Raw genomic sequence first — 22,477 nt, 5'->3', positions numbered from 1 at the left:
GAGTCCTCCCTCTTTTCCCTGTATCAAGCTTTCAGACACTGCTGTGGTTGGCTGCTGTGACCATTACCTCACCTAAATCTGGCCTGGTGTAAGAGCTCTGGCTTAAAGGGGAATGCCACATCAAATGGCTAAACCTTACCCTTTAATTGGTAACACCTTAGATCAGGCCTGCACAACTCGTAAAGCAGCGAGGGCCACATTACTCCAAAGAAAACAGCTGAGAGCTGAAACCTCCCGGCCCCGCGGAAACACCCCGTCCCAGCACTGTCCAGCCCTGCAGAAACACACCCTTCTTCCCCAGCACCTCTCCAGCAAAACAGCTGTGGGCCAAAAAGGAAGGTTGGGGGTGGGGAGATGATACTTGATTTTAAATCAATGAGGGGCTCCCAGGTGAAGAGGTGGCTGGGAGCCCTCAGGGGCAAATTAAAGGGCCAGAGCTCCTGCCGCTGAGGGGAGCCCGAGCCCTTTAAATCCGAGCCCCAGCCCATCCGCTGGAGCTGCGGCTGGGATTCAAAGGGCTCTGGGCTGCCTGGAGCTGCAGGGAGCCCTGAACCCTTTAAATCTCAGCTGTGTCCGGGAATCTCTGCAGGCAACCCAGAGCCCTTTGAATCCCGGCCGCGGCTGGGATTTAAAGGGCTTTGGGCTCCCCGCAGCTGCGGGCCGCATGCGGGCCATATGTTGTGCAGGACTGCCTTTGATTTTAAAAAGTATTCTAACACCTATCAGTGCTCTGCTGCTTGAATTGCAGTCACACCACTTCATTGACTGAAGTAACTGCTGGGCTAGTGCAGGAGTGCCAGCCACTGTGCTGTGCTGTCCAGGTTTCCACTGTTTTATGGTGCAATGGTTTAAAAGCTAAACTGTTTTTGATCTAGTTCTTATAGTTCTAGTCACTCGGGAAAGGGAGAGGTAAAACCTACACCTTGTTTCAGTTGTCTAACCTACTGGATAGACCATTGCTTACTCGGTTACTTAATGAACCTCTCGGATAAGCCCTACCTGTTACTCTGTCTCACTTTCTAGGGTATGAGCTCCTCTTCCAACCAGAAGTAGTCCGGATATATATCTCGCTGCTGAAGGAGAGCAAGACCCCTGCCATCCTAGAGGCCTCAGCAGGAGCCATCCAGAACCTGTGTGCTGGTCGCTGGACGGTGAGTCACTTCCAAGGAGAGACAGACTGGGAACCTGATCTTAAAAATGAGAAGTGAATGAAGCCTTGGAGCTGGCTGGAGCCAGGGCACATCAGAAAGGAGGGATCATCCATCCTGTACTGGTATAGGGGGTCCATGCACCCAGAGGCAGATTAAGATTTCCTGGGGTCCTGGGCCAGAGCAAGGGTGTGTGGGGGGGTGGCGGCGGCGCTTCTGCCCTTTCCCAGGGCCAACCCCTGTTCCACCCACCTAGGATCCAGCTCCCACTGCAGCCCGAAGAAATTCTATCCTTGTGCATTGGCCCTACGGCTGCAGTGGTGAGAGAGCTCTTCCAGGGCTGCTGCAGGGGATGTCCAGGTGCTGGGGCTTCCCCCGTCACCCCTGCTGCCCCAAGGCTTCTGCCCATGTTGAGGCATTGGCAGGGGTTGTGGGGGCTTCTGCATGTGTGTGGGAGGGGGTTCTGGGGGCTGCCTGGAACTTCTGGGGACCAGGGCTGGCCGCTGCTGTTGGGGCTTCCCCTTCTGCAGCAGATTTCCACTATACGGAGTGGGGGTGTGTGTAGTTCTTCGAGTGCTTGCTCATATTCATTCCAAGTAGGTGTGCGCGCGCCGCGTGCACGTTCGTCGGAAGAATTCTCCCTTAGCAACACCCGGCGGGTCAGCAGGCGCCCCCTGGTGGGGCGCCTTTGCGGCACCGTATATATGCTCCTGCCGACCCGGCCGCTCCTCAGTTCCTTCTTACCGCCCGTGTCGGTCGTTGGGGAACAGTGGAGTGCGGCTTTGCTGACCTCCACTTCCCTAGCTTTCAACCCGTTTTTCTCTAGTTTAGTTTATACCTATAGTTGTAGTTAGTGTTAATCTTAGTCTTTAATAGTAGTATTAGTGTAATTTGTATATAGTTAGAGGGCTGAGGTTCATCCTCCTCAACCCCCGGAGACCGGCTCATGCCTGCCTCTCCGGCTTCAAACAGTGCTCGGCCTGCCCGCGGCCGATGCAAACGGGAGACCGCCCACGATCGTTGCCTGAAGTGCTGGGGGAGTCCACCTGACGGACAAGTGCAAAATCTGTAAGTCTTTTGAACAAGCACAAAAAAGGAGCAGAATCGCATGTAAGCAGCTCCTTATGGAGGCCGCCTTGACCCCGACAGCTCCAGCACCGAGCGCACCGAAGTCCGTACTGGGCAGAAGTTCCGCATCGCACCAGAGACGACCGGCACGCCAAAACACGCGGCACCAACAGTCTCCGGCGCAGAAGTCAGCCCGGCACGCCCTCTCGCCGAAGGCGAAGAAGTCCAAGGCTCCTGCGGCTGCGGCTGCAGCTACAGCCATGCAGTCTGAGCATGGGAAACATGCGTCCGGCACCAGCTCGCGGGCCCGTTTCTCCCAGCACGTCGACTCCGGCCAGGCAAAGCCGTTGAGTCGGGTGCCAACAGCTCCCGGCGGATGCCCTGGTCCTTGCTGTTCCACTACGCCGGAACCTTTGTGACGGCGAGGGATGATAGTGCTGACTGAACTCCCCCGCCTCAACCCCGGCACCGCCGGTGCGGGAATCTCATCTACGGGGAGCGGCATGTTTCGACCGATGTCCCTCGGAGAAGTGACAGGCACCGGTCGAAGATCGAGATCACGGCACCTCGCTCCGGCCGCCGGTCTCCGTCACACGCTGCTCACAGTCCTGGCACCGGTCTCCTTCTCTCGGCGCGGTCGTTACTCGTGGCACCGTCCAGGTCACGGACCGTACTCGTCTCCACGGTCTCCTCCCGGCACCGATCCGACGGAGCCCATCTCACTGTCGTTACTCGCGATTACCTCCTGGCACCGTGCTGGTCGCAGGTCCCGGTCCGGCACCGGTACGACTCCCTGCCACGTTCGCCAATACAATGGCGAGGTCGGGTACCAGTCCACGGACGTCTGCTCCACTTGGCGTCAGGCACCCCTCGGTTCCTCTCGCCCGGACAGCGCTCTCTACGGGGATGTGGAACCCACAGAGCACCAGGGTCTGGGACAGCCGCCGAGTGGCCTTCTGGACACCTTGGCCTATCAAGCCCAAGGTGATCCCATTGTGTTATCCAGCCTGCGACTTCCACCCGTCGGGTACCGGAGCCTCTATCAGCCGTCCACGCCAGAGGATGAACCTCTACGGCGACCCAGGACCTGAAACCGCACACACAACGCCCCCCCTCTAGAGCAAGAACCTGAGGAGGAACCTGTGGTCCCCAGTCTCTCCGTCGTCCTCTCTCGCGGACGAGGCGGTGGCGGGCACTTCAACTTCGGGCCCGCCCCCATCGACTACGCACCACCAGGACCTGCTCCGCCGCGTAGCATTGAGCATTAACCTGCAGGTGGAGGAAGTCCCCGAGGTGGAAGACCCGTCGTGGACATTCTGTCTTCAGATCCCGACGTGAGTGGCTCTGCCTTTCATATGCTACCATCCAGCAAGAGTGGACAAATATGCAAGTCTCCGGCGTCTATCCTCCAACGGCCAGGGGCGTGGAGAGGAGTACATGGTGCCTCTAAAGGGTACCAGTACCTCTACACCTATCCTCCTATGCTCCTGGTCGTCAATCTGTCAACGAGAGGGAGTGCATGGCCAGCCAGCCGCCCCCCCCCCAAAATCGCGGGAGGCCAAATGCATGGACCTACTGGACGCAAAGTGTACTCCGCAGGGGCTGCAGTTGCGGGTTGCCAAACACAGGCTCTCCTCAGTAGATAGAATTTTAACACCTGGCAGTCCATGGCCAAATTCACTGAGCTTGGTACGCTAGACTCCCGTCCGAGTTCCAGAACTTCTGGAGGAGGGCAAAAAGATCTCAGAACCTCCCTGCAGGCCTCCCTCGACGGCCAGATTCAGCGGCTAGGACCGTCGCGGCAGAGTAACAACGAGGAGGATTTCGTGTTGCAGGTGTCCGGATTGCCTCCAGACCGCAACACACGATCCAGGACCTCCATTCGAGGGACAGATTCTTTCGGAGAAGACGGACCCACGTCTCCAAGCCTAAAGGACAACCGCATTAATGCGCTCCTTAGGCATGCACACGCCGCAGACCCAAAGAAGGTCCTTCGCGCGCAGCCTCCGCGCCCCTACTCCCCACTTAATAGACGACGGGGCGTGTGACCGAGACGTCATCTGGTTCCCGAGGGGGACAAATACTGGTTCCGCCAAACAGCCGTTGGGACCTAAACAAAATTTTTGAAGGTGCGGTCAAGAGCAGAGCACCAGTCCCTTTCCGGTCTCTTTCCTTTTTTCAACCGCCTTTCTCCCTTCTCCCCATGGACCCGTCTAACTTCGGATCGTTGGGTTCTGCGCACGGTGGAGTTTGGCTAACCACCTCCAGTTTATTTCCCTCACCCTCCCAGTCCTCTTCAGGGACCCTCTCACAAGCATTCCTGTACAGGAGGTCCTCACGCTTCTCAAATCGGAGCCATAGAGGAGGTGCTCAAGATCTCAGAGGGAGAGGTTTTACTCCCGCTATTTTTTAATCCAAGTCAAAGGGGGTCTCCGACCCATCCTAGACCTGCGCGGACTCAACCCTTCGTGAAGAAGTTGAAGTTCCGCATGGTGTCCTTGGGGTCTATTATCCCGTCCCTGGACCGCGACCCGGAGTACTGGTTCGCTCTCTCGACATGAAGGAGCCTACTTTCATGTTTCAATCTACCCACCGCTAAGACGTTTTCTTCGCTTTGTGGTACGGGACCGACACTTTCAATTCAGGTCCTGCCCTTCGGCTTTCCGTCTGCCCGCGGCTTGTTATCAAATATATGGGTAGTGGCCGCTTTCCCTCCGTCGACCGAGGCATATGTGTCTTCCCCCTTATCCTGGACGACTGGCTTGTTCGCGGGTCTTCAGAGGCTCAGGTTCCACAGCACAAGGCGGTCATAACAGAGCTGTGTCAAAACTCTAGGGCTTTTGATATTTTCGACAAAGTCCATCCTCGTACCAACGCAGGAGGAAGACTTCATAGAGCTCTCTTAGACTCCACTCTCGCGACAGCCTGCTTCCACCCTCGGTTCCAGGCATAGTCTCTACATATAGAGGCTACTCGCCGTTCTCCAATCCGACCTCGCAGTCCCTCCACCTGACGGCGTGGTTCTGGCTGGCTGAGCTCTGCGGAGCTGCATGTTCTACCCAGTGCAGCAGGTGCTCCTGGAAAAGCAGGGAAGCCTGCAGACCAGGGCTACCTACCTGGCGAATGGAAGAGCGTTCTCTTGCTGGTTCAATCGCAAGGCGTTATCACCAACACTGCTCCATCCAAGTGATTATTGAATATTCTATGGCACTTAAACAGCAGGGCCTCGCACTCGCACTCTCGTCTTGCGAGTCCACCTAGCTGCCATTTCTTCGGTCCATCCAGAGAGACGGCCCTTCCTCCGTCTTCTCTCAACCCGATGTCCTCTAGGTCCTCAAGGGCTTGTTGAGCGCTTGTATCCCCAGGTCCGCCGTTCCCGCCCCTCCTGCTTTTTTTTGGACTCAATTGTTCTCTCAAAACTAATGCCCCTCTCGAATCCGTTGGCGACCTGCTCTCTCCTGTATCTAGGAAGGTGTGTCCTGGGTGCCATTACATCGGCCAGGAGAGTCTCTGAGCTTCGCGCTCTTGTCGCGACCACTTCACACGATATCCACCAAAGACAAGTGCAGTGCGCCTGCATTCCCGCCTTCACTTGTCCCCCAAAGTGGTCCCCCTTTCCACCTTAACCAGGAACATATCCCCTCCAGCTGGGACAGAGGAGCAGATGATCCATCCGCCAGGCTCCCCGGTACTGCTAGAGCAGGAACCGACCCATGAGCAAGAGGCCATTCAGGACCCTCTCATCCCCAGAGCGTCATCCTCTTCTCCAGATGAGGCAGTGGCAGGGACCTCATCATCAGGTCCCCCGCCGATAGACCTCAGAGCCCATCAGGACCTCCTTAGGAGGGTGACGCTCAACATAAACCTCCCAGTAGAGGAAGTCCCGGAGGTCGAGGACCCCGTCATGAGCATCCTGTCGGCGGATGCCCCCAGTAGGGTGGCTCTGCCTTTCATTAAGACTATCCAGGCCACTGCTGACACCTTATGGCAGTCCTCAGCCTCTCTTCCCCCTACGGCAAAGGGAGTTGAGAGGAAATACATGGTACCCTCTCGGGGGTATGAATACCTATATGTTCACTCTCCTCATTAGTTGTCCAATCAGTCAACGAAAGGGAACGCCATGGCCAACAGGCACCAGCCCCCAAATCTAAGGAGGTTAGGCGGATGGACCTACTGGGACGAAAGGTGTATTCGGCAGGTGCCCTGCAGCTCCGGGTGGCCAATCAGCAGGCTCTCCTGAGCCGTTATAGCTACAACACCTGGGCAGAGGTGGGTAGATTCACAGAACTACTACCCCCGGACTCGCGCCAAGAATCGGCCGCATTCCTTGAAGGGAAGAAAGTGGCTAGAATCTCCCTCCAAGCTTCTCTCGATGTGGCCGACTCGGCAGCCAAACTCTAGCCTCAGGTATCATCATAGGCGTATCTCCTGGCTCCAGGTCTCCAACCTGCCACCCGAGCTCCAATACACCATCCAGGACTTACCCTTTGATGGCAAGGGTCTGTTCTCTGAAAAGACCGACCCCAGGTTGCAGAGTTTAAAAGACAACAGGGTCATCATGCGCTCGTTGGGCATGCATACGCCTGTGACCCAATGCAGACCCTTCTGGCCTCAATCCCACCGGCCGTACTTTGTGCCCCGGCACAGGCAAGACTTCAGCAGAAGGCGCGGGCAGGGTAGCCGTAGACGCCAGTCCGGGCCCCAAGGGGGTCAAAACCATGGGCCCCCAAAAGCACCTCTGGGGCCTAAGTCTACCTTTTGAAGGTGCGCACGAGGATGGCGTACCAGTTTCAGGACAGGATCCTTCTCCAACCGTCTCTCCTACTTCCTCCCAGCGTGGTCCCAACTGACCTCAGATATCTGGGTTCTATGCACGGTGAAACAAGGATACCACCTCCAATTTGTTCCATCCCCGCCTTCCCACTCCCCAACCCAGTCCCTCTTCAGGGACCCCTCTCACGAGCAAGTCCTCTTGCAAGAGGTGCAGTCTCTCCTCGCCGCAGGAGCAATAGAGGAGGTACCTCCAGACGAGAAGGGAAAAGGATTTTACTCCCGCTACTTTCTGATCCCCAAGTCCAAGGGAGGCCTCAGGCCTGTCCTAGACCTGCGAGGCCTGAACGAGTTTATGGTCAAGTTGAAGTTCCGCATGGTCTCCCTGGGGACTATTATCCCGTCCTTGGATCCTGGAGACTGGTATGCCGCCCTCGACATGAAGGACGCATACTTCCACATTGCCATCTTCCCTCCGCACAGGAGGTATCTTTGCTTTGTGGCCAATCACCAGCACTTCCAATTTATTGTCTTCCCTTTTGGCCTCTCCACGGCCCAAAGGGTGTTTACGAAGTGCATGGCCGTCGTCACCGCCTACCTCCGCCAGCAGCAGATACATGTATTCCCGTATTTGGACGACTGGCTCATCAAGGGAACCTCCCAGACTCGGGTCCAACAGCACGTGGACATAATCACGGACCTTTCTCCCAGTTGGGGCTGCTCCTCAATGTGGAAAAGTCCACTCTGGTCCCCACACAAAGGTTGGACTTCATAGGGGCAACCCTGGACTCCGCTCGAGCCAGGGCCTACCTACCTTAACCATGTTTCCAGGCGATTACGACGATCATTCGAGGTCTGAAGACCTCCCCAACCACCTCGGCTTGCACATGTCTCAGCCTACTGGGCCACCTGGTCGCATGTACTTATGTGACCTATTATGCCAGGCTCCGCCTCTGGCCCCTTCAAACGTGGCTCAATTCGGTCTACCGTCCGGGCAGGGACCCAATAGACGTTCTGGGGACAGTTCTGCCGAGCACCTTACGCTCCCTCGACTGGTGGCTAACTCCCTCCTTGGTGTGTGCAGGGCTACCGTTCCATCCACCACAGCCCTCGCTGTCCCTGGCGACAGATGCGTCATCTCTCGGTTGGGGGGCTCACCTAGGTCACCTTCGTACCCAGGGGCCTTTGGTCATCGCAGGAGCTGACGTTCCACATAAACGTCCGAGAGCTGAGGGCAGTCCGCCTCGCGTGCCAGGCGTTCCAGCACATCTTCACGGCCGTTGTGTCTCAGTGTTTACAGACAACACAATGGCCATGTATTATATCAACAAACAGGAGGGACTCGCTCTTCTCCCCTGTGTCAAGAGACCATTCGACTCTGGGACTTCTGCATAGCCCACTCAATAGACCTGGTAGCGTCCTTTCTCCTAGGGTTCGGAACACTCTGGCAGATCAGCTGAGCAGATCCTTCCTCTGTCACGAATGGTCGATAAGACCAGACGTTATTCATTCGATCTTCCAGAGGTGGGAGTTTCCCCTCATAGACCTATTTGCCTCTCGCACGAACAGGAAATGCCAAGCGTTCTGCTCCTTCCAGAGTCTTTCACCGGGATCGATCACAGACGCGTTCCTCATGTCGTGGAGGCACCACCTGCTCTATGCTTTCCCACTGTTCCCTCTGGTCACAAGGTCCTAATAAAACTGCAGGGACAGAGCGCATCTAATCTTGATTGCGCCAGCTTGACCCAGACAGCACTGGTACACCACCCTGCTCGACCTGTCCATGGCCGGCCCAGTTACCCTGCCACTCCTTCCAGACCTCAAACGCAGGACCACGGCAGGTCTTCACCACCCAGACCTGCAGGCCCTTCACCTCACAGCATGGCTCCTGCATGGCTGAACACGTCGGAGTTACGCTGTTCCGCTCCAGTACAGCATATTCTCCTTAGCAGCAGAAAGCCTTCCACTTGGTCCATGTACCTGGCCAAGTGGAAACGTTTCTCCTGCTGGTGTACAACGCAGAATGTTACTCCTTCCGAGGTCTCAGTCCCCGTTGTTCTGAACTACCTCTGGTCTCTTAAGCAACAGGGCCTGGCGATATCTTCTCTGAGGGTGCACTTGGCGGCTATCTCCACATTCCATCCTGGAGAAAGTGGCCACTCCATGTTTTCCCACCCCTTAGTACTAGATTTCTTAAGGGCCTGGAGAGCCTCACCCCCCAGTACGCCGCCCTGCCCCTCCTGGGACCTCAACTTAGTCCTAAGCAGACTTATGCATCCGCCATTTGAGCCATTGGCGACTTGCTCGCTCCTGTACCTGTTGTGGAAGACAGTCTTCCTAGTGGCCATTACATCGGCCAGAAGGGTCTCCGAACTTCGAGCGCTTATGGTGGACCCGACCGTATACTGTCTTTCACAAGGACAAAGTACAGTTGCGACCTCATCCGGCGTTCCTCCTAAGGCAGTGTCGGCCTTCTATACCAGCCAAGACATCTTCCTCCGGTCTTCTTTCCGAAGCCTCACTCTTCTCGACGGGAGCAGCAGTTACACTCCTTAGATGTCCTTAGGGCGCTCGCTTTTTATATCGAGCGGACAAAGCCCTCCGGAAATCCCCCCAACTGTTCGTGGCAGTCGCTGAACAGATGAAAGGTCTACCAGTCTCTCCCAGAGGATCTCTTCTTGGGTAATGCATGCGTACGCACATGCTATGACCTGCTCATGTCCCTTCGGGCGATCTCCCTGCACGTTCTACCAGAGCTCAGGCTTCATCAGCCGCTTTCCTGGCCCACGTGCCTATCCAGGAGATATGCTGCACAGCGACCTGGTCATCGGTCCACACCTTTGCTTCGCACTATGCTCTGGTCCAACAGTCTAGAGATAATGCAGCCTTTTGCGCAGCGGTTCTGCACGCTGCCACATGTAAAAATCTTGCAATGAACGTGCATGGACGGCGTGCACACCTAACTGGAATGGATATGAGCAATCACTCGAAGAAAAGACGGTTACTCACCTTTGTAACTGTTGTTCTTCGAGATGTGTTGCTCATATCCATTCCAAACCCACCCTCCTTCCCCTCTGTCGGAGTAGCCGGCAAGAAGGAACTGAAAGGTGGCTGGGTCGGCTGGGGTATATATCTGGTGCCATAGCGGCGCCACTCCAGGGGGCGCCCAGCCGACCCGCCGAGTGTGGCTAGGGTAAAAAGTCTTCCGACGAACGTGCACACGCACACCTAACTGGAATGGATATGAGCAACACATCTCGAAGAACAACAGTTACGAAGGTGAGTAACCGTCTTTTCCTTCTCTTCAGTGCTCAGCTGCAGACGCAGCTTTGAAAATCTTTAGAAAAGAAAATAGTTTACATGGTAGTTGTAGCTTTGATAATTTTTGATTTGAGTTTACTTAGCTAGTTATTTGGGCGGCTGAGTGTGCGGGGGAGATTTTTTTCTTTTTCATTCCCTTCAGTTTTAGTTTCTTAGATTAGCAGTAGAAATAGAGTTTTCATTTAGCCAATTTCTACATTTTTTTTTCTTCATTTCACATCCCAGTTGTGGGAAAAATCATCAGACACAATATGCCTGGCTCACCCGGTTTTCAGAGAGTCAACTCCTACCACAAAGCAATGCCCATCTCTGATGGCTACACGTCTTGTGTCCGCTGCCTGGCCGAAACTCATATCCCCCAGAAATGTAATCACTGTACAAATTCAAAAGCAAGGGCATGGTGAGACAGATCTCCACATTAAAATGATTATGATGGAAAAGTCCCTGCAGCCGTCTCAGGAGACACCAACAATTCGTCACAGACCAGCAGAACTTCTTCTGACAAAGGCAATCCTCAGCCTTCCAAAACCTCAAGGAAGTGAGCTTTGACCTCCCGAAACAGGGTGGCAGTCAGCCAGGAGATCACACTAGAGGAGGTACAAGAGAAGCCGCACAAACTGCTGCAAATCCTCCAACCATCCACCTCAGCCAAGATTGCACTCACCATTAACAAAGCCATAATGGAGCCAGCAGAGGCCATATGGCAGATACCTGCATCAGCACCACTTACCAGTAAAAGGGCTGACAAAAAGTACTTTGTCCCAGCTAAAGGAATGGACTTTCTCTTCTCACCCACCCATAGCTCAACTCCCTAGTGGTGGAAGCTGTCAATCACCGCAGCAAGCAACCCCAGTTCTGTTCCACACAGGACAAGGAACACACAAGACTAGACCTCTTTGGTCGTAAAATATACTCCTCAACCCCACTCCAATTCAGGGTGGTGAACTATTCTGCCCTTTTTGGCAAATTATGACTTCTCTAATTATGACAAACTGCAGGAATTCTTGGAAGATCTTCCTGAAGACAAATGTCCCCAGCTCAAGGCCATCATGACCAAGGGACAGATAATAGCCCACACAGCTCTACAAGCCTCAGTGGATGTGGCAGACACACAGCTACACGAACAACTGCCACAGCAGTAGTGATGCGCAGATCATCTTGGTTGCAGGCATTGGGAATCCTGAAAGAACTACAGCTGAAGATGAAGACCTTCCTTTTGACAGCGAAAAGCTCTCTTCCTCTAAAACAGACGAGGGCTTGCATACAATAAAGGTATGTAATGTGGCCTGAGAGTCCTTAGGCATATACACCCTGCCTAACAACCGATGCCAATACATACCATATCAAAGAACAAAATGTGTCTTTCCACCCACAACAACAGTGGCATTTTGACCATAATCAGAATAAACAATGTCCTCAAAGACATAGAGCCCCGCAACATCAGGCCTCATCTTCTCAATCATCCATAACCAAGCCTCAATTTTGAAGTCTTGGTTGAGGGTCTGAATGACCTCCCCCAGGCTATAGCTCCATCGGACACTCTTGCCACTGCTTACACCCTTTTACCACACTTTGACAGTTATAACAACAAACCGGTGGGTATTGGAGCTCATAAGATCTGATTTATGCTCTCCCATTCCTCTCCATACCACCCACTCTCCCCCTTTCCCTGTCCCTCTTCAGAGACCCCTCACACGAGCACCTCCTACAACAGGAAGTGGACCATATCCTATTTCTGGGTGCTGTGGAACGAGTTCCAAATCAATACCAAGGGAACGGTTTCTACACAAACTTTCCTCACCAAAAAGAAAAGTGGTGAATGGACACCCATCTTAGATCTCCAGAAGGTAAACAAATTTGTCCACAACCGCAGTTCAAAATGGTCACATTAGCCACAATCATACCAGCACTAGACAGGGGGATTGGTTTTCAGCCCTCGACCTTCAAGATGCATATTTTCATATCACTATACATTCGGCCCACAAAGGATTCTTAAGCTTCACAGGAGGATCCAACCACTACCAATATGGAGTCCTACCCTTCGGCCTCTCCACTGCCCTTTTGGGTTTTTTTTCCAAAACACTCATGGTAGTAGCAGCACACTTGAGACACAGAAGGGTGCTGGTCTTCCCATACTTGGATGACTGCCTATTGAAAGGTATGACCTGGGAGAAGGCAACACACGTGGTACAAATAACCATAGAGCTGTTCCACAGGCCGGGGTTGCAGATAAATTTTAAAGAAATCAACCGTAACCCCGTCACAACACCTGGAGTTCATAGGCACCTACCTTGACTCCGTACAAACCAAGGCAATACTACCAAACCACAGGTTCATGACAATGAACACCTTCATTTCCATGAATCCACAAACATCTGTGAGGACTTGCCTTCAGCTCCTGGGACATATGGCGGGCACGACCTTCATCGTAAGGCACACAAGATTCCACATGTGCTGTCTTCAGGGCTGGCTGAGCGCTGTGTGTATGAGCCCAGCAAACACAGCCTAAGCAAAAGAGTCAGATTGCTTCCAAAGGCCCTCACATCTTTACACTGGTGGATGAAACCAGAAAATGTTTGTACTGGCATCCCCTTTCAACAGGACCCTCCATCGCTTGCTATCACGATAGATGCATCCCTGATAGGTTGGGGCACTCATTTGGACCACCACATCATATAGGGCAAGTGAGGGGAGGGATAACTCAGTGGTTTGAGCATTGGCCTGCTAAACCCAGTATTGTGAGTGCAATCCTTGAGGGGGCCATTTAGGAATCTGGGGCAAAAATCTGTCTGGTAATAGGTCCTGCTTTGAGCAGGGGGTTGGACTAGAGGACCTCCTGAGGTCCCTTCCAACACTGATATTCTGTAGTCAGTGATGGAAACTCAACTTCACATCAACCTCCTAGAGCCCAGAGCAGTACACAATGCATGCCGTCACCTCCTGCCAATCATACAGAACAAATCAGTTCGCATCTAACCAACATCATCACATGCATGCTCTATATCAATTGATAAGGAGGTGCTTGCCCACTGTCTAGGCGCAGAAGCCTTGAACTTATAGAATTGGTGTATCTGCAACAACATAAACATCACGGCATCTAACCTGCCAGGGTGCCCGAATACAACAGTAGACACACTGAGCAGACACTTCTCAGAGGAACACAAATGGGAAATACATGAATGTCCTCAATTATATTCCAGAAATGGGGCTACCCAATAATAGATCTATTTGCATCAACAAACCACAAATGCCCTCTCTTCTGCTCCAGAGTGGGTCTAACACCCAAATTGTTAGGGGATGCCTTCCTCATATTGTGGAACACATCACTCCTGTATGCATTCCTGCCAATACCTTTAATCTTGTGACTGATTCACAAGATACGGACCAACAGAGCACACACCCTGATTGTCCCCACCTGGCTCACAGACTTGATTCCCCTATCTGTTGTACCTGGCAGTGTGTACTCCACACACACTTGCCTTATGAGTGAATCTTCTGTCATAGAAAAAGGCCCAACCACTCCAACCCAATCGGGAGAAGTTCCACCTCAAAGCATGGCTCCTATGTGGTTCCAAAATGGAGAACTAGACTGTTCAGAAAGAGAGTGAAACAGAGATTACTAAACAGCAGACGATCTACCACTGGAAATACTTAACTCCAGAAGTGGAAGTGATTCTTGATGTGGTGCCAACAAAAACAAACCGATTTTGGTCACGGCGTCTCTATCTACTATATTAGAGTTCAAAGAATCTGGCTTGACCATAAGCTCAATTAAATGACATCTAGCAGTTGTTACAGCCTTTCACAATAAGACAGAGGGGACGTCAGCCTTTGCTAATCCAATTACGAGATGCTTCCTAGTGGGTATACAGAACATGTATCCAGAAGTCCGACAACCTACACCACCATGGGACCTGAATCATGTACTCATGTCTCACCAGACCACCTTTTGAGCCACTAGCAACCTGCTCTCTCTTACATATGTCAGTGAAGGTCATGTTTCTGGTGGCCATCACATCAGCCAGAAGAGTCAGCAAAATAGGGGCACTGATGGCTGAACCTCCCTACGTTGTATTGACCAAAGACCAAATCATGCTACGACCTCACCTGAAATTTATTGCCAAAAGTAGCTACATCCTTCCACATAAAGCAAATGATACTTACCCTCATTCTACTCTAAACCACACAAGGATTCTCAGGAGGCTGCCCTCCATCCACTGGATGTCAGGCAAGCCATCACATTCTATTTAGACAAAACTAAACCCTTCTGGAAATCACCTAGACTGTTCTGTTGTGGAGATGTACAATCAAAGGGTTGTGCAATATCAACCCAGAGACTATCTAAATGGATCTCCACCTGTATCTGAACCTGCTACCAACTACACAATAAAGAGCATCCCTCAGGCATCGGATCTCATTCTACATGTGCTATGGCTACATTAGTAGCCTTCCTAAACAATGTCCCCTCAATAGATGTATAGAGCTGCCACCTGGGCATCAGAGCACACCTTTGCTAAACACTGTGCCATCACCCAAGATGCTATGTCAGTTACCATAGTTGGGCTTACATGTGTACCAGTTGAGAGCATAGTAACTCCGAAGCCCCTACCTCCACAGGGGGGGCACTGTGGAGCACCCACAGGGCTACTACTCGAATTAGTTACTCACCTTGTGCAGTAAAGGTGGTTTTTCAAGATGTGTCCCCTTGCGGATACTCCACTGCCCACCCTCCTCCCTTCTGTTTCGGTGTTTTTGCTATCTGACTCTTTGGTGGTGAAGGAACGGGGGGTGGGGGGGATCGGGTTGTGCGCGCGCTACAAGAGGCACCAACGACACCGCGAGACAGCTGTTGTGTGCGCATGCCCCAACCAAGCATTGCTACCTAAAATCTCTGATCTGCGGTGCAGGGATGCATCGACATTTAAAGTGGAGCATCCACAACTACTTCTGTGTCTCACAAAGGGATGCTTAAGTGTCTTTAATCTTGAGTCCCACAGCTGTGAGTCAGATGCTGAAGGCCAGCTAAACTAGTTATCTGAGCCTTTGAAGCAGCGTCTTGCATGTGCTATGCAAGCTGTCTGAATAACGTAGCTTATTATGGGGCCTAGTTTCTTGGGGAGCCTCTGTTTTCCTTTTTCAGACTGACCCGGTATTAAATGCAACTTTCCCTAGTCCACGGCTGAGTTGCCCATAACTGCACAGTGGATTGTATTCTTGGCTCAAACTCTCTGGGATGGAACTGTCCCTTGCCACGTGTCTAGCACAGTGGACTCCTGAGTTGGTTGAGGCTTCTGCCATGCTCTTGCAATACAAATGTCAGGCAATGGTCTCTCCAGCAGTGTATCCTGTCTCTGATGTGGTCAGGCTAGATGTGTCAGATGAAGGTGTGAGAAGTGTCATAATGGACACTTCTGCTTTGCTGTAGTATTGCATTGATTAGGCTGTTAAGGGGCATTGCCCACCATGGTAGCATCTAGTGTTGGCTGTTCAATACCACACTGCTTGAGTGGGATGATTCCTGTAGGCCTCCTGGGGAGGTCCCTCCTTGCATGGTGCTGGGGAGAGTGCCTCAGTGGAAGCATGTATGGGGCTGGGTGCCAGCCCTACAGATGGAAGGGGGGGAAGGCATAATGCTGTCAGTGGGGACCTGTCACCTGCCTTCTCTTGTAACCCCATGGCACCCTGCTCTCGTCATCCTGCAGTATGGCCGGTACATCCGTTCCGCTCTGCGCCAGGAAAAGGGTCTCTCTTCTGTCGCTGACCTCCTGACCCACGACAGTGAGCGGGTGGTGAAAGCAGCATCTGGAGCCTTGCGTAACCTGGCAGTGGATTCTCGCAACAAAGAACTGATAGGTAAGAGCTATGGAGGCGATGTTTGCTCTGTAGCTGCGCGCGTGCGTGCTCTCTCTCCCTCCTCCCCCACTGCTCTCCACTCAGAGGGCATATCTTGTCTCTGCATCAGCCAGGTGTTGTCATCGTTTTTGCTTGTTGATCTTGCCTCCTCAAGGATAGTGTGATGCCCCTTGTTCCTCTGGAAACTGCAGACTTCTGTTTCATTCCTCTGACCCCAATCACATCTAACATGAGGCAGGGGGTGCTGTGCTAACTTCCAGAATGCCTCCAGTAGGCTTTGTGAAGGGAGGGGGAAAGCCATCAGAACCAAGAATGACCAAACACTTCTGCCCATCCATGATGATCCTCTGGACTCATCTTCCCTCTGCGTGGCTCCCCCAATTCATTTGGCTGCTTAGTGTTCCTCTTGCCTTCTGATCCAGCTGTGACTGACCTGATTCTCCCATCTGCCCCCACTCCAGGTAAACATGCCATCCCCAACCTAGTGAAGAATCTGCCAGGCGGGCAGCAGACCCCAGCCAAGAACCTGTCTGAGGACACAGTGGTGTCAATCCTGAACACCATCAACGAGGTCATTGTGGACAATCTAGAGGCCGCCAAAAAACTGCGTGAGACTCAGGGCATCGAGAAGCTGGTGCTGATCAACAAATCTGGGTAGGTGTGTCCTAGGGGAAGGGTATGTTGGAATCTTGCCTGAGACTTCCTGCCCCCTTTCTCCCCACCCTCTGTCTTTTCATGTATGACTTAGACGGGACTGGATATTACCCTGTACTGCATCTTCACATTCTTGTCTTGCTCTTTCCAGAAACAGATCAGAGAGGGAAGTCCGAGCCGCTGCCCTTGTCTTGCAGACAATTTGGGGGTATAAAGAACTGCGGAAGCCACTGGAGAAAGAAGGATGGAAGAAATCTGACTTCCAGGTACCTGAGGTGACTAGGAGGTTGTTGGTGAGGGGTCATTGGCTTTCAGAGGGTGGGGAGAGACAAGGTTCGTATTTGGGGAGGGGAACTCCACTGGACCTTTTAGCATGTTTCTAATGATGCTTCATGTTTAGACTCCTTCCCTGTTGCTGATGAGCAGTGGCCAGCCTTCTGGACACAAGCTGGTTCTGCCCTCCTGGTGCCCCCAGTAGCCCTGCTGAATCTTATCCGTGTTTTATATGAAATCCTGTAGAGGAAGGTCATCCTGTGGCTAAGGCACGGGGCTGGGACTCTGGACATCTGGGTTCAGTTCCCAGCTCTCCTTGTGTGACCTTGGGCAAGTTATGTGGGGCCAGATACTTGGAAGCCAGCAACTCCCATTTTCAGTGTGGCTGGGAAGGTTCGTGTTTTCAATAGATACTGTTGGGTGCTGAGAACTCCAGACGATCTGGTTACTTTTCTAGGAACAGGGATTAAAGCCAGATTTCTAAAATCTATCTGGGTCCCATTTGATAGATGGAGATGGGCACTTCTCACACTTATGAAGCTCTGCGGAAAGGCAGGATCAGTATCTGAGGTGCATGTGTATGTGGGATCCAGTATCTGAGCAAGTTCCTAGATGGCACGAAACTTTCCCCTTGATAGACAGCTGTTCTCACAACTTGCGGAAGAATAAAAATGCAGAGAAGCTTATTCACCAGGCCAAATCCTGTCTTCCACTGCATATTGAACCTCTCCTGTCAGCGGCATGCAGCCTTCCCTGGCATGGACTTGGCCTCTGCCTCTCTTCAGGCCTTCAGATGCTAGAGGGGAGCACACTTGGATCAGTCCAGATTCTGCTATTGCTGGGCTCCAGCTGTAGAGGCCTAGGTGTCTTGGTGTGGCGGGCTATGTCTGTGTGATCTAGCAACTGGGATGTGTGGGGTCATGGATGTTACAGGCCCCTCTCCTGTTTCAGGTGAATCTAAACAATGCCTCTCGGAGCCAGGGAGGTAACTCATTCGATGACAGCACCTTGCCCCTCATTGACAGGAACCAAAAAGCAGGTATGTCATGCCCTGTAGACAGCCGTGCAGCCTTCACAAGTCCAGTCATAGCTGCTGACCCCCTATGTTCAGATTGCTTCAGTTGCTCTTGCTGAAAAACCCAACATGTTGTCCAGTGCAGTTAGCGGGCTCCGTGTTCCAAGAGCTGCCTCTGCATCTCATTCTTGGTGGTTTCACCGGGAGCTGTTTGGAGCACAGACATTGTCAGAGGTGTTGAGCAAACTTGAGTCCATGGATTAGACTGAGAATGTAGCTGGTGTTTGTAAAGGCCCTGTAGCATCTTGCATTGGGTTTGTGAGCCAGCTGACTTCACCGCAGGCTTAGGTGATTCTTGCCTGCCTATCTGCTGCCTGAGAGTTTGCCTGGCTGGGTGAGTACCTTTGAAGTCTGGTGTCTGAAACTCCCATCCTTTCCCCCTAGATAAGAAATCCTCCCGAGAGGAGATCCAGATGAGCAACATGGGACCAGGTAAGAAACTGGCAGCTGGCTAATGGCACAGACACACAGACGAGAGTATGTGGGGATCTGCCTAGAACATGTCCTGCTGCTTAGACCTGAGCTAACACTGGAGAGGAAGGGAATGTGTAAAGGGTCGGGAAAGTCATTGTAAATAGCTCCTGACCCACACTACCAGCTTCATGCGGCCTAAGCTCCCAGCTTCTAGGTGGAGGGGTCTGTCTCACTTGCCGTGTGTCCTCCTAATCCAGACAACAACTACACCACACTGGAGGAGAGAGACCACAATAGGACCCTAGACCGATCTGGAGACTTGAGCGATGTGGAGCCGCTGAAGGGAGCACCGTTGATGGTAAGACCTGCTACCCCTCTTGAGTCTTCTTAGTCCCCTGCTACTTCTGCTCTGCTCGCCTGTATCCCGGAAACCTGGGGCAGGTGGGGTGGGAAGGGCTCTGGACCTAGGTGGTCAGGACAGGTAGACTGGAAGAGGGATACTTGTTGGCCTCTCTGTTGGAAGGAGCCAAGGAGAGGACCCAGGCTGTGTCAGAAGACTCTGCTTTACTGCTCTTCCTTATCTGCTGACTTGGACAGTCCCTGTCTTTCCCCCTCAATCCATCACGCTCAGCGTCCCTTTTCCCCTTCCTGTGTCTTGCATCCTTTCCCACACCCCACTAACAATGTGTGTCTGCAGGAGGATGAAAGGCAGGAATCCCTGCATGAGGAGGATGACGACCTGTTGGCTTATCCCCCTATGGTATGTTCCAGACTCCCTTTGAGTCTCCTGCTCATGTACACCAGGAAGCTGGAAGATAACCTTCTTGGGCAATCTGGTGGTGCTTGGCCAATCAAATCATACTCTATTCCAGATCCCAATCACTAGCTGATCCGTGACCATAATCTACCTTGATTTGTTTTGTTTTGCTTGGTGTGCATTGTGCTCCTGCTTGATGACAACTCCTCCCCCAGTTGCTAACTTTTTCTCATCTCTCTTTCTCTCTCCACAGCAGAAGATCTAGTATCCTCCCTGCCTCCGCTCAGTTTGGGTTTATAGTATGTTATATACAACTCTTTCTTTGTGGTGGAATGGACTGATTTTTACCTTACTTTTGCTGGACTCTTTGTGCCAACTACCCAGCCAAATGATTGGCCCTCTGCACCCGTTCTGCCTGGGGGTGGGGGACATCTGGACAGGGCCCCCTCACTCCCTTCTGTAGATGGCTGCCCCTCAATCCTTGGACGCCTTTTATCTTTTCTTTCAAGAGCAACTCCTGCAGACCAGATACTTCTGAGGGATCTCACTGGAGCAACTAAAGCAGGCTCTTCAAGGAACTCCTCCTCTGACGCCACAATCTCCTGCTGCACTCACAGCGCAAGGTGGATCTCAGTGGAGCCCTGTATACTGGGACTGCTTTTCCTTTAAGAGACATCAGCTCTGCTCCTGGAGGCAGGGGTCAAAGTCCACTGTCGCCTCTTAGCCTATAGAATATATTTTTGTGTGTGATCACTTTGCAACAAAGGATGCCGGGAATATGGGAACATTCCAGGCAGTGGTGATGGGAGGGGTCGGGACTGGCAGTTGCTGGAGGGGGAAATCACAGTACTCCGGTCTCATGACTGACTGCATTTGGATGCCAGATGGTTGCTGGGGGAGGGGGAGGTCTGTCCTGGGCAGACTTCTGTTTGGTTGGCCTATCGACTCTGATACGGGGGAGGAGAGATGTGTAAATGGATATGCAAGGGTGGGGATTGGATCACTTTGCTTCCCACTCTCTAGTGGGGCCTAGGTGAGTGTTCATCCGGATGGGTTGTTCAGGGGCAGGTATTTGAGAGAGGGAGCCAGCTTGGGAGAAAGTGGCAAGGGATGTGAGGGAGAAGATCTTGGTATGTAGCAGGGGCAGGGCTGGTTCTCCGATGGGAAGAGGATGTCAGGTTTTTTTAAGAGATGCACTGTTTCATTAACTGCCTAAGTCTGAGAGGTGCCATGGCTTAGGGTATGCTGGGAGGAGGGGGGTGATGGATTGGGAGGGGTGGTGATAGGAAGCAAAAACTGGCTTTAACTACTATCCCCATCCCATGCACATTGGGTGAATGCAGCAGTGTCTGTCGGTCTCTCGACACGTGCCTTTCTTTGCCACTGTGAAACAGTTTCTTCCAAGTTGTAGGCTCTCTTGCTTGGTAGAGGAGGAGTGTGTTTTTTGGAGTCAAGGAGTGGGGATCTCTGGCATAGACTAGCTTCTGCTCTCCTCCCCACTTGGGGTTCTGGCCTTACTGTGTTACCACCTCCCCTGGACACAAGGGGTAGCTGGATTCCCAGGAATGTTTGGGTGGTGGGGATAAGTAAGGGCTTCTCTGTTCTACCTAAAGCCTTATTGGAGTGAGGTAGAGAAGGAAGAGCATTGTCAACCTGCACATAATGGGATTGCCTGCTGAGAGTGGGAAGCTTCAGGGACTTGGGTGGGAACACCAAGTGGTCTTGGCTTTCCCACCCCATTCAGCCAGGTGGAAGGGGAAATCATGGGTGCTCTGATGAAGGGGGTGTGTCTTTGCCTCCCCATGGAAGACATTCCTAGCCCTTCTTCTGCATACAGTGCAACTGTAAGCCTCTCCTTAAGGCCGCAAACTGGACCTGGATCGCTCTAGTATTGTGTGTCAAATGGGATTCTCATTGCCCCCCACTGTGCATGCACTACAGAAGGGAGAAGGTCTGGGCTGGGAGATCTGTGCCTCTCTAACCCCACCTTTGTCACTTCCAGCCTCTCCCTGGAAGGGACTGGAGTACAAATCGAAGCTGTCTTTCTGGGGTCTAACTCGTATGTAAAACACTAATTCCTTTTTAATTCCAGATGAACCAAAAACTCCTCCTTTCCCCCACAGACTGCTTTAGCACCTGCAGCGGGGAACCAATAACTGACTGTTTTGCTCTTTTCTGTACCCCTTGTTCTGGGGTGCGGGGAACCTGTTCTTTGTCTGATTCCTGCGCGCGCTCTTGTAATGCTTTTAAAACAAAATGATTTTTTATATAAATAAAGTTTTTAAAGTGTGTATCTGGGGAAAGTGGAGTTGCTTCTTCAGAACTGGCTGGAGGCATATGCCAGGGTAAGACGAAACCAGTGTGGGGCTGGTCCTCTGATATTACCACGGAAGGGGTTTATCCAGTATTCTGACTCCCAATTAAAACTGAGAAGCTCAGATGCTACAGTATTTGATCCTCACGCAGCCCTGTGAGGTAGGGCCATGCTGTTTATCTCTGTTGTACAGGTGGGGGGAACTGAGGCACGGACTAAGGGACTTGCCTAAGATCACATGAGGAGGCTGTGGCAGGTGAGGGAGTTGAATTGGGGGGATCCTCCAAGTCCTCGGCTAGTGCCCTAAACACTGGGCCTATGCTTTGCTTGTAGCTGCTACTGGATTAATGGATGCCAAGGAATAGAGACCTTTATAGCAGAGGTCCTAGGTTCAGTCCCCACCACTCATCACTTGATGGTGGCAACATAGCAGCTGTGCACATCAACACTGCTTTGGCCGTAGCCCTAGCTGGCATGGAATGTTCCTAATTCACAAATCTCTCTCTGTTACTGCTCCTAGCAGCATGGATGGACTCAGTACTTCTGAGATCTGCTAGAAAACCAGGCTGTGATGCTTGAGGTCCTGAGTTCAAAACTGCTGGTGAGCCAGGCAGGAGTATTGCTAAACCCTGAACATTTCACATCCATTTGAGCTCAAGCTCTTCACATAGGTAGGCAAATATCTTCCTGTTACAGATGGAGAAACTGAGGCCCAGAGGCAGACAGACCTGCCCAAAGGTGCAGCATTAATTAGAGCTGGGCACATAACCAGAGCTGCACCATTCCCCTGTTCAGCCTGGCCCTGCCCTGGGTATAGTAGGGCCTACATT

General features: G+C 52.4%; 1 protein-coding gene across 21 annotated transcripts in view; it reads left to right on the top strand.

The window, feature by feature from the left end:
- Positions 1-21,624, top strand: part of CTNND1 (catenin delta 1) — a 71,597-nt gene extending 49,973 nt beyond the window's left edge. For 5 of the 21 annotated variants that reach the window (XM_075064770.1, XM_075064786.1, XM_075064767.1 and 2 more), the window contains 9 exons: positions 1,024-1,151; positions 16,010-16,160; positions 16,622-16,814; positions 16,966-17,089; positions 18,039-18,126; positions 18,547-18,594; positions 18,834-18,934; positions 19,274-19,336; positions 19,587-19,686. In XM_075064770.1, the coding sequence (XP_074920871.1) occupies positions 1,024-1,151; positions 16,010-16,160; positions 16,622-16,814; positions 16,966-17,089; positions 18,039-18,126; positions 18,547-18,594; positions 18,834-18,934; positions 19,274-19,336; positions 19,587-19,598 (908 nt within the window). In that variant the 3' untranslated portion in view covers positions 19,599-19,686. Of the gene's footprint in view, positions 1-1,023; positions 1,152-16,009; positions 16,161-16,621; positions 16,815-16,965; positions 17,090-18,038; positions 18,127-18,546; positions 18,595-18,833; positions 18,935-19,273; positions 19,337-19,586 lie in introns of all 21 variants that reach the window. The other 16 variants (XM_075064776.1, XM_075064785.1, XM_075064777.1 and 13 more) reach the window with 8 other exon arrangements.
- Positions 21,625-22,477: the final 853 nt, after the last annotated feature.

This window comes from Chelonoidis abingdonii, chromosome 4 (assembly GCF_003597395.2).
Source record: "Chelonoidis abingdonii isolate Lonesome George chromosome 4, CheloAbing_2.0, whole genome shotgun sequence".
Classification (NCBI taxonomy): domain Eukaryota; kingdom Metazoa; phylum Chordata; order Testudines; family Testudinidae; genus Chelonoidis; species Chelonoidis abingdonii.
This window is presented reverse-complemented; position numbering and strand designations above follow the sequence as displayed.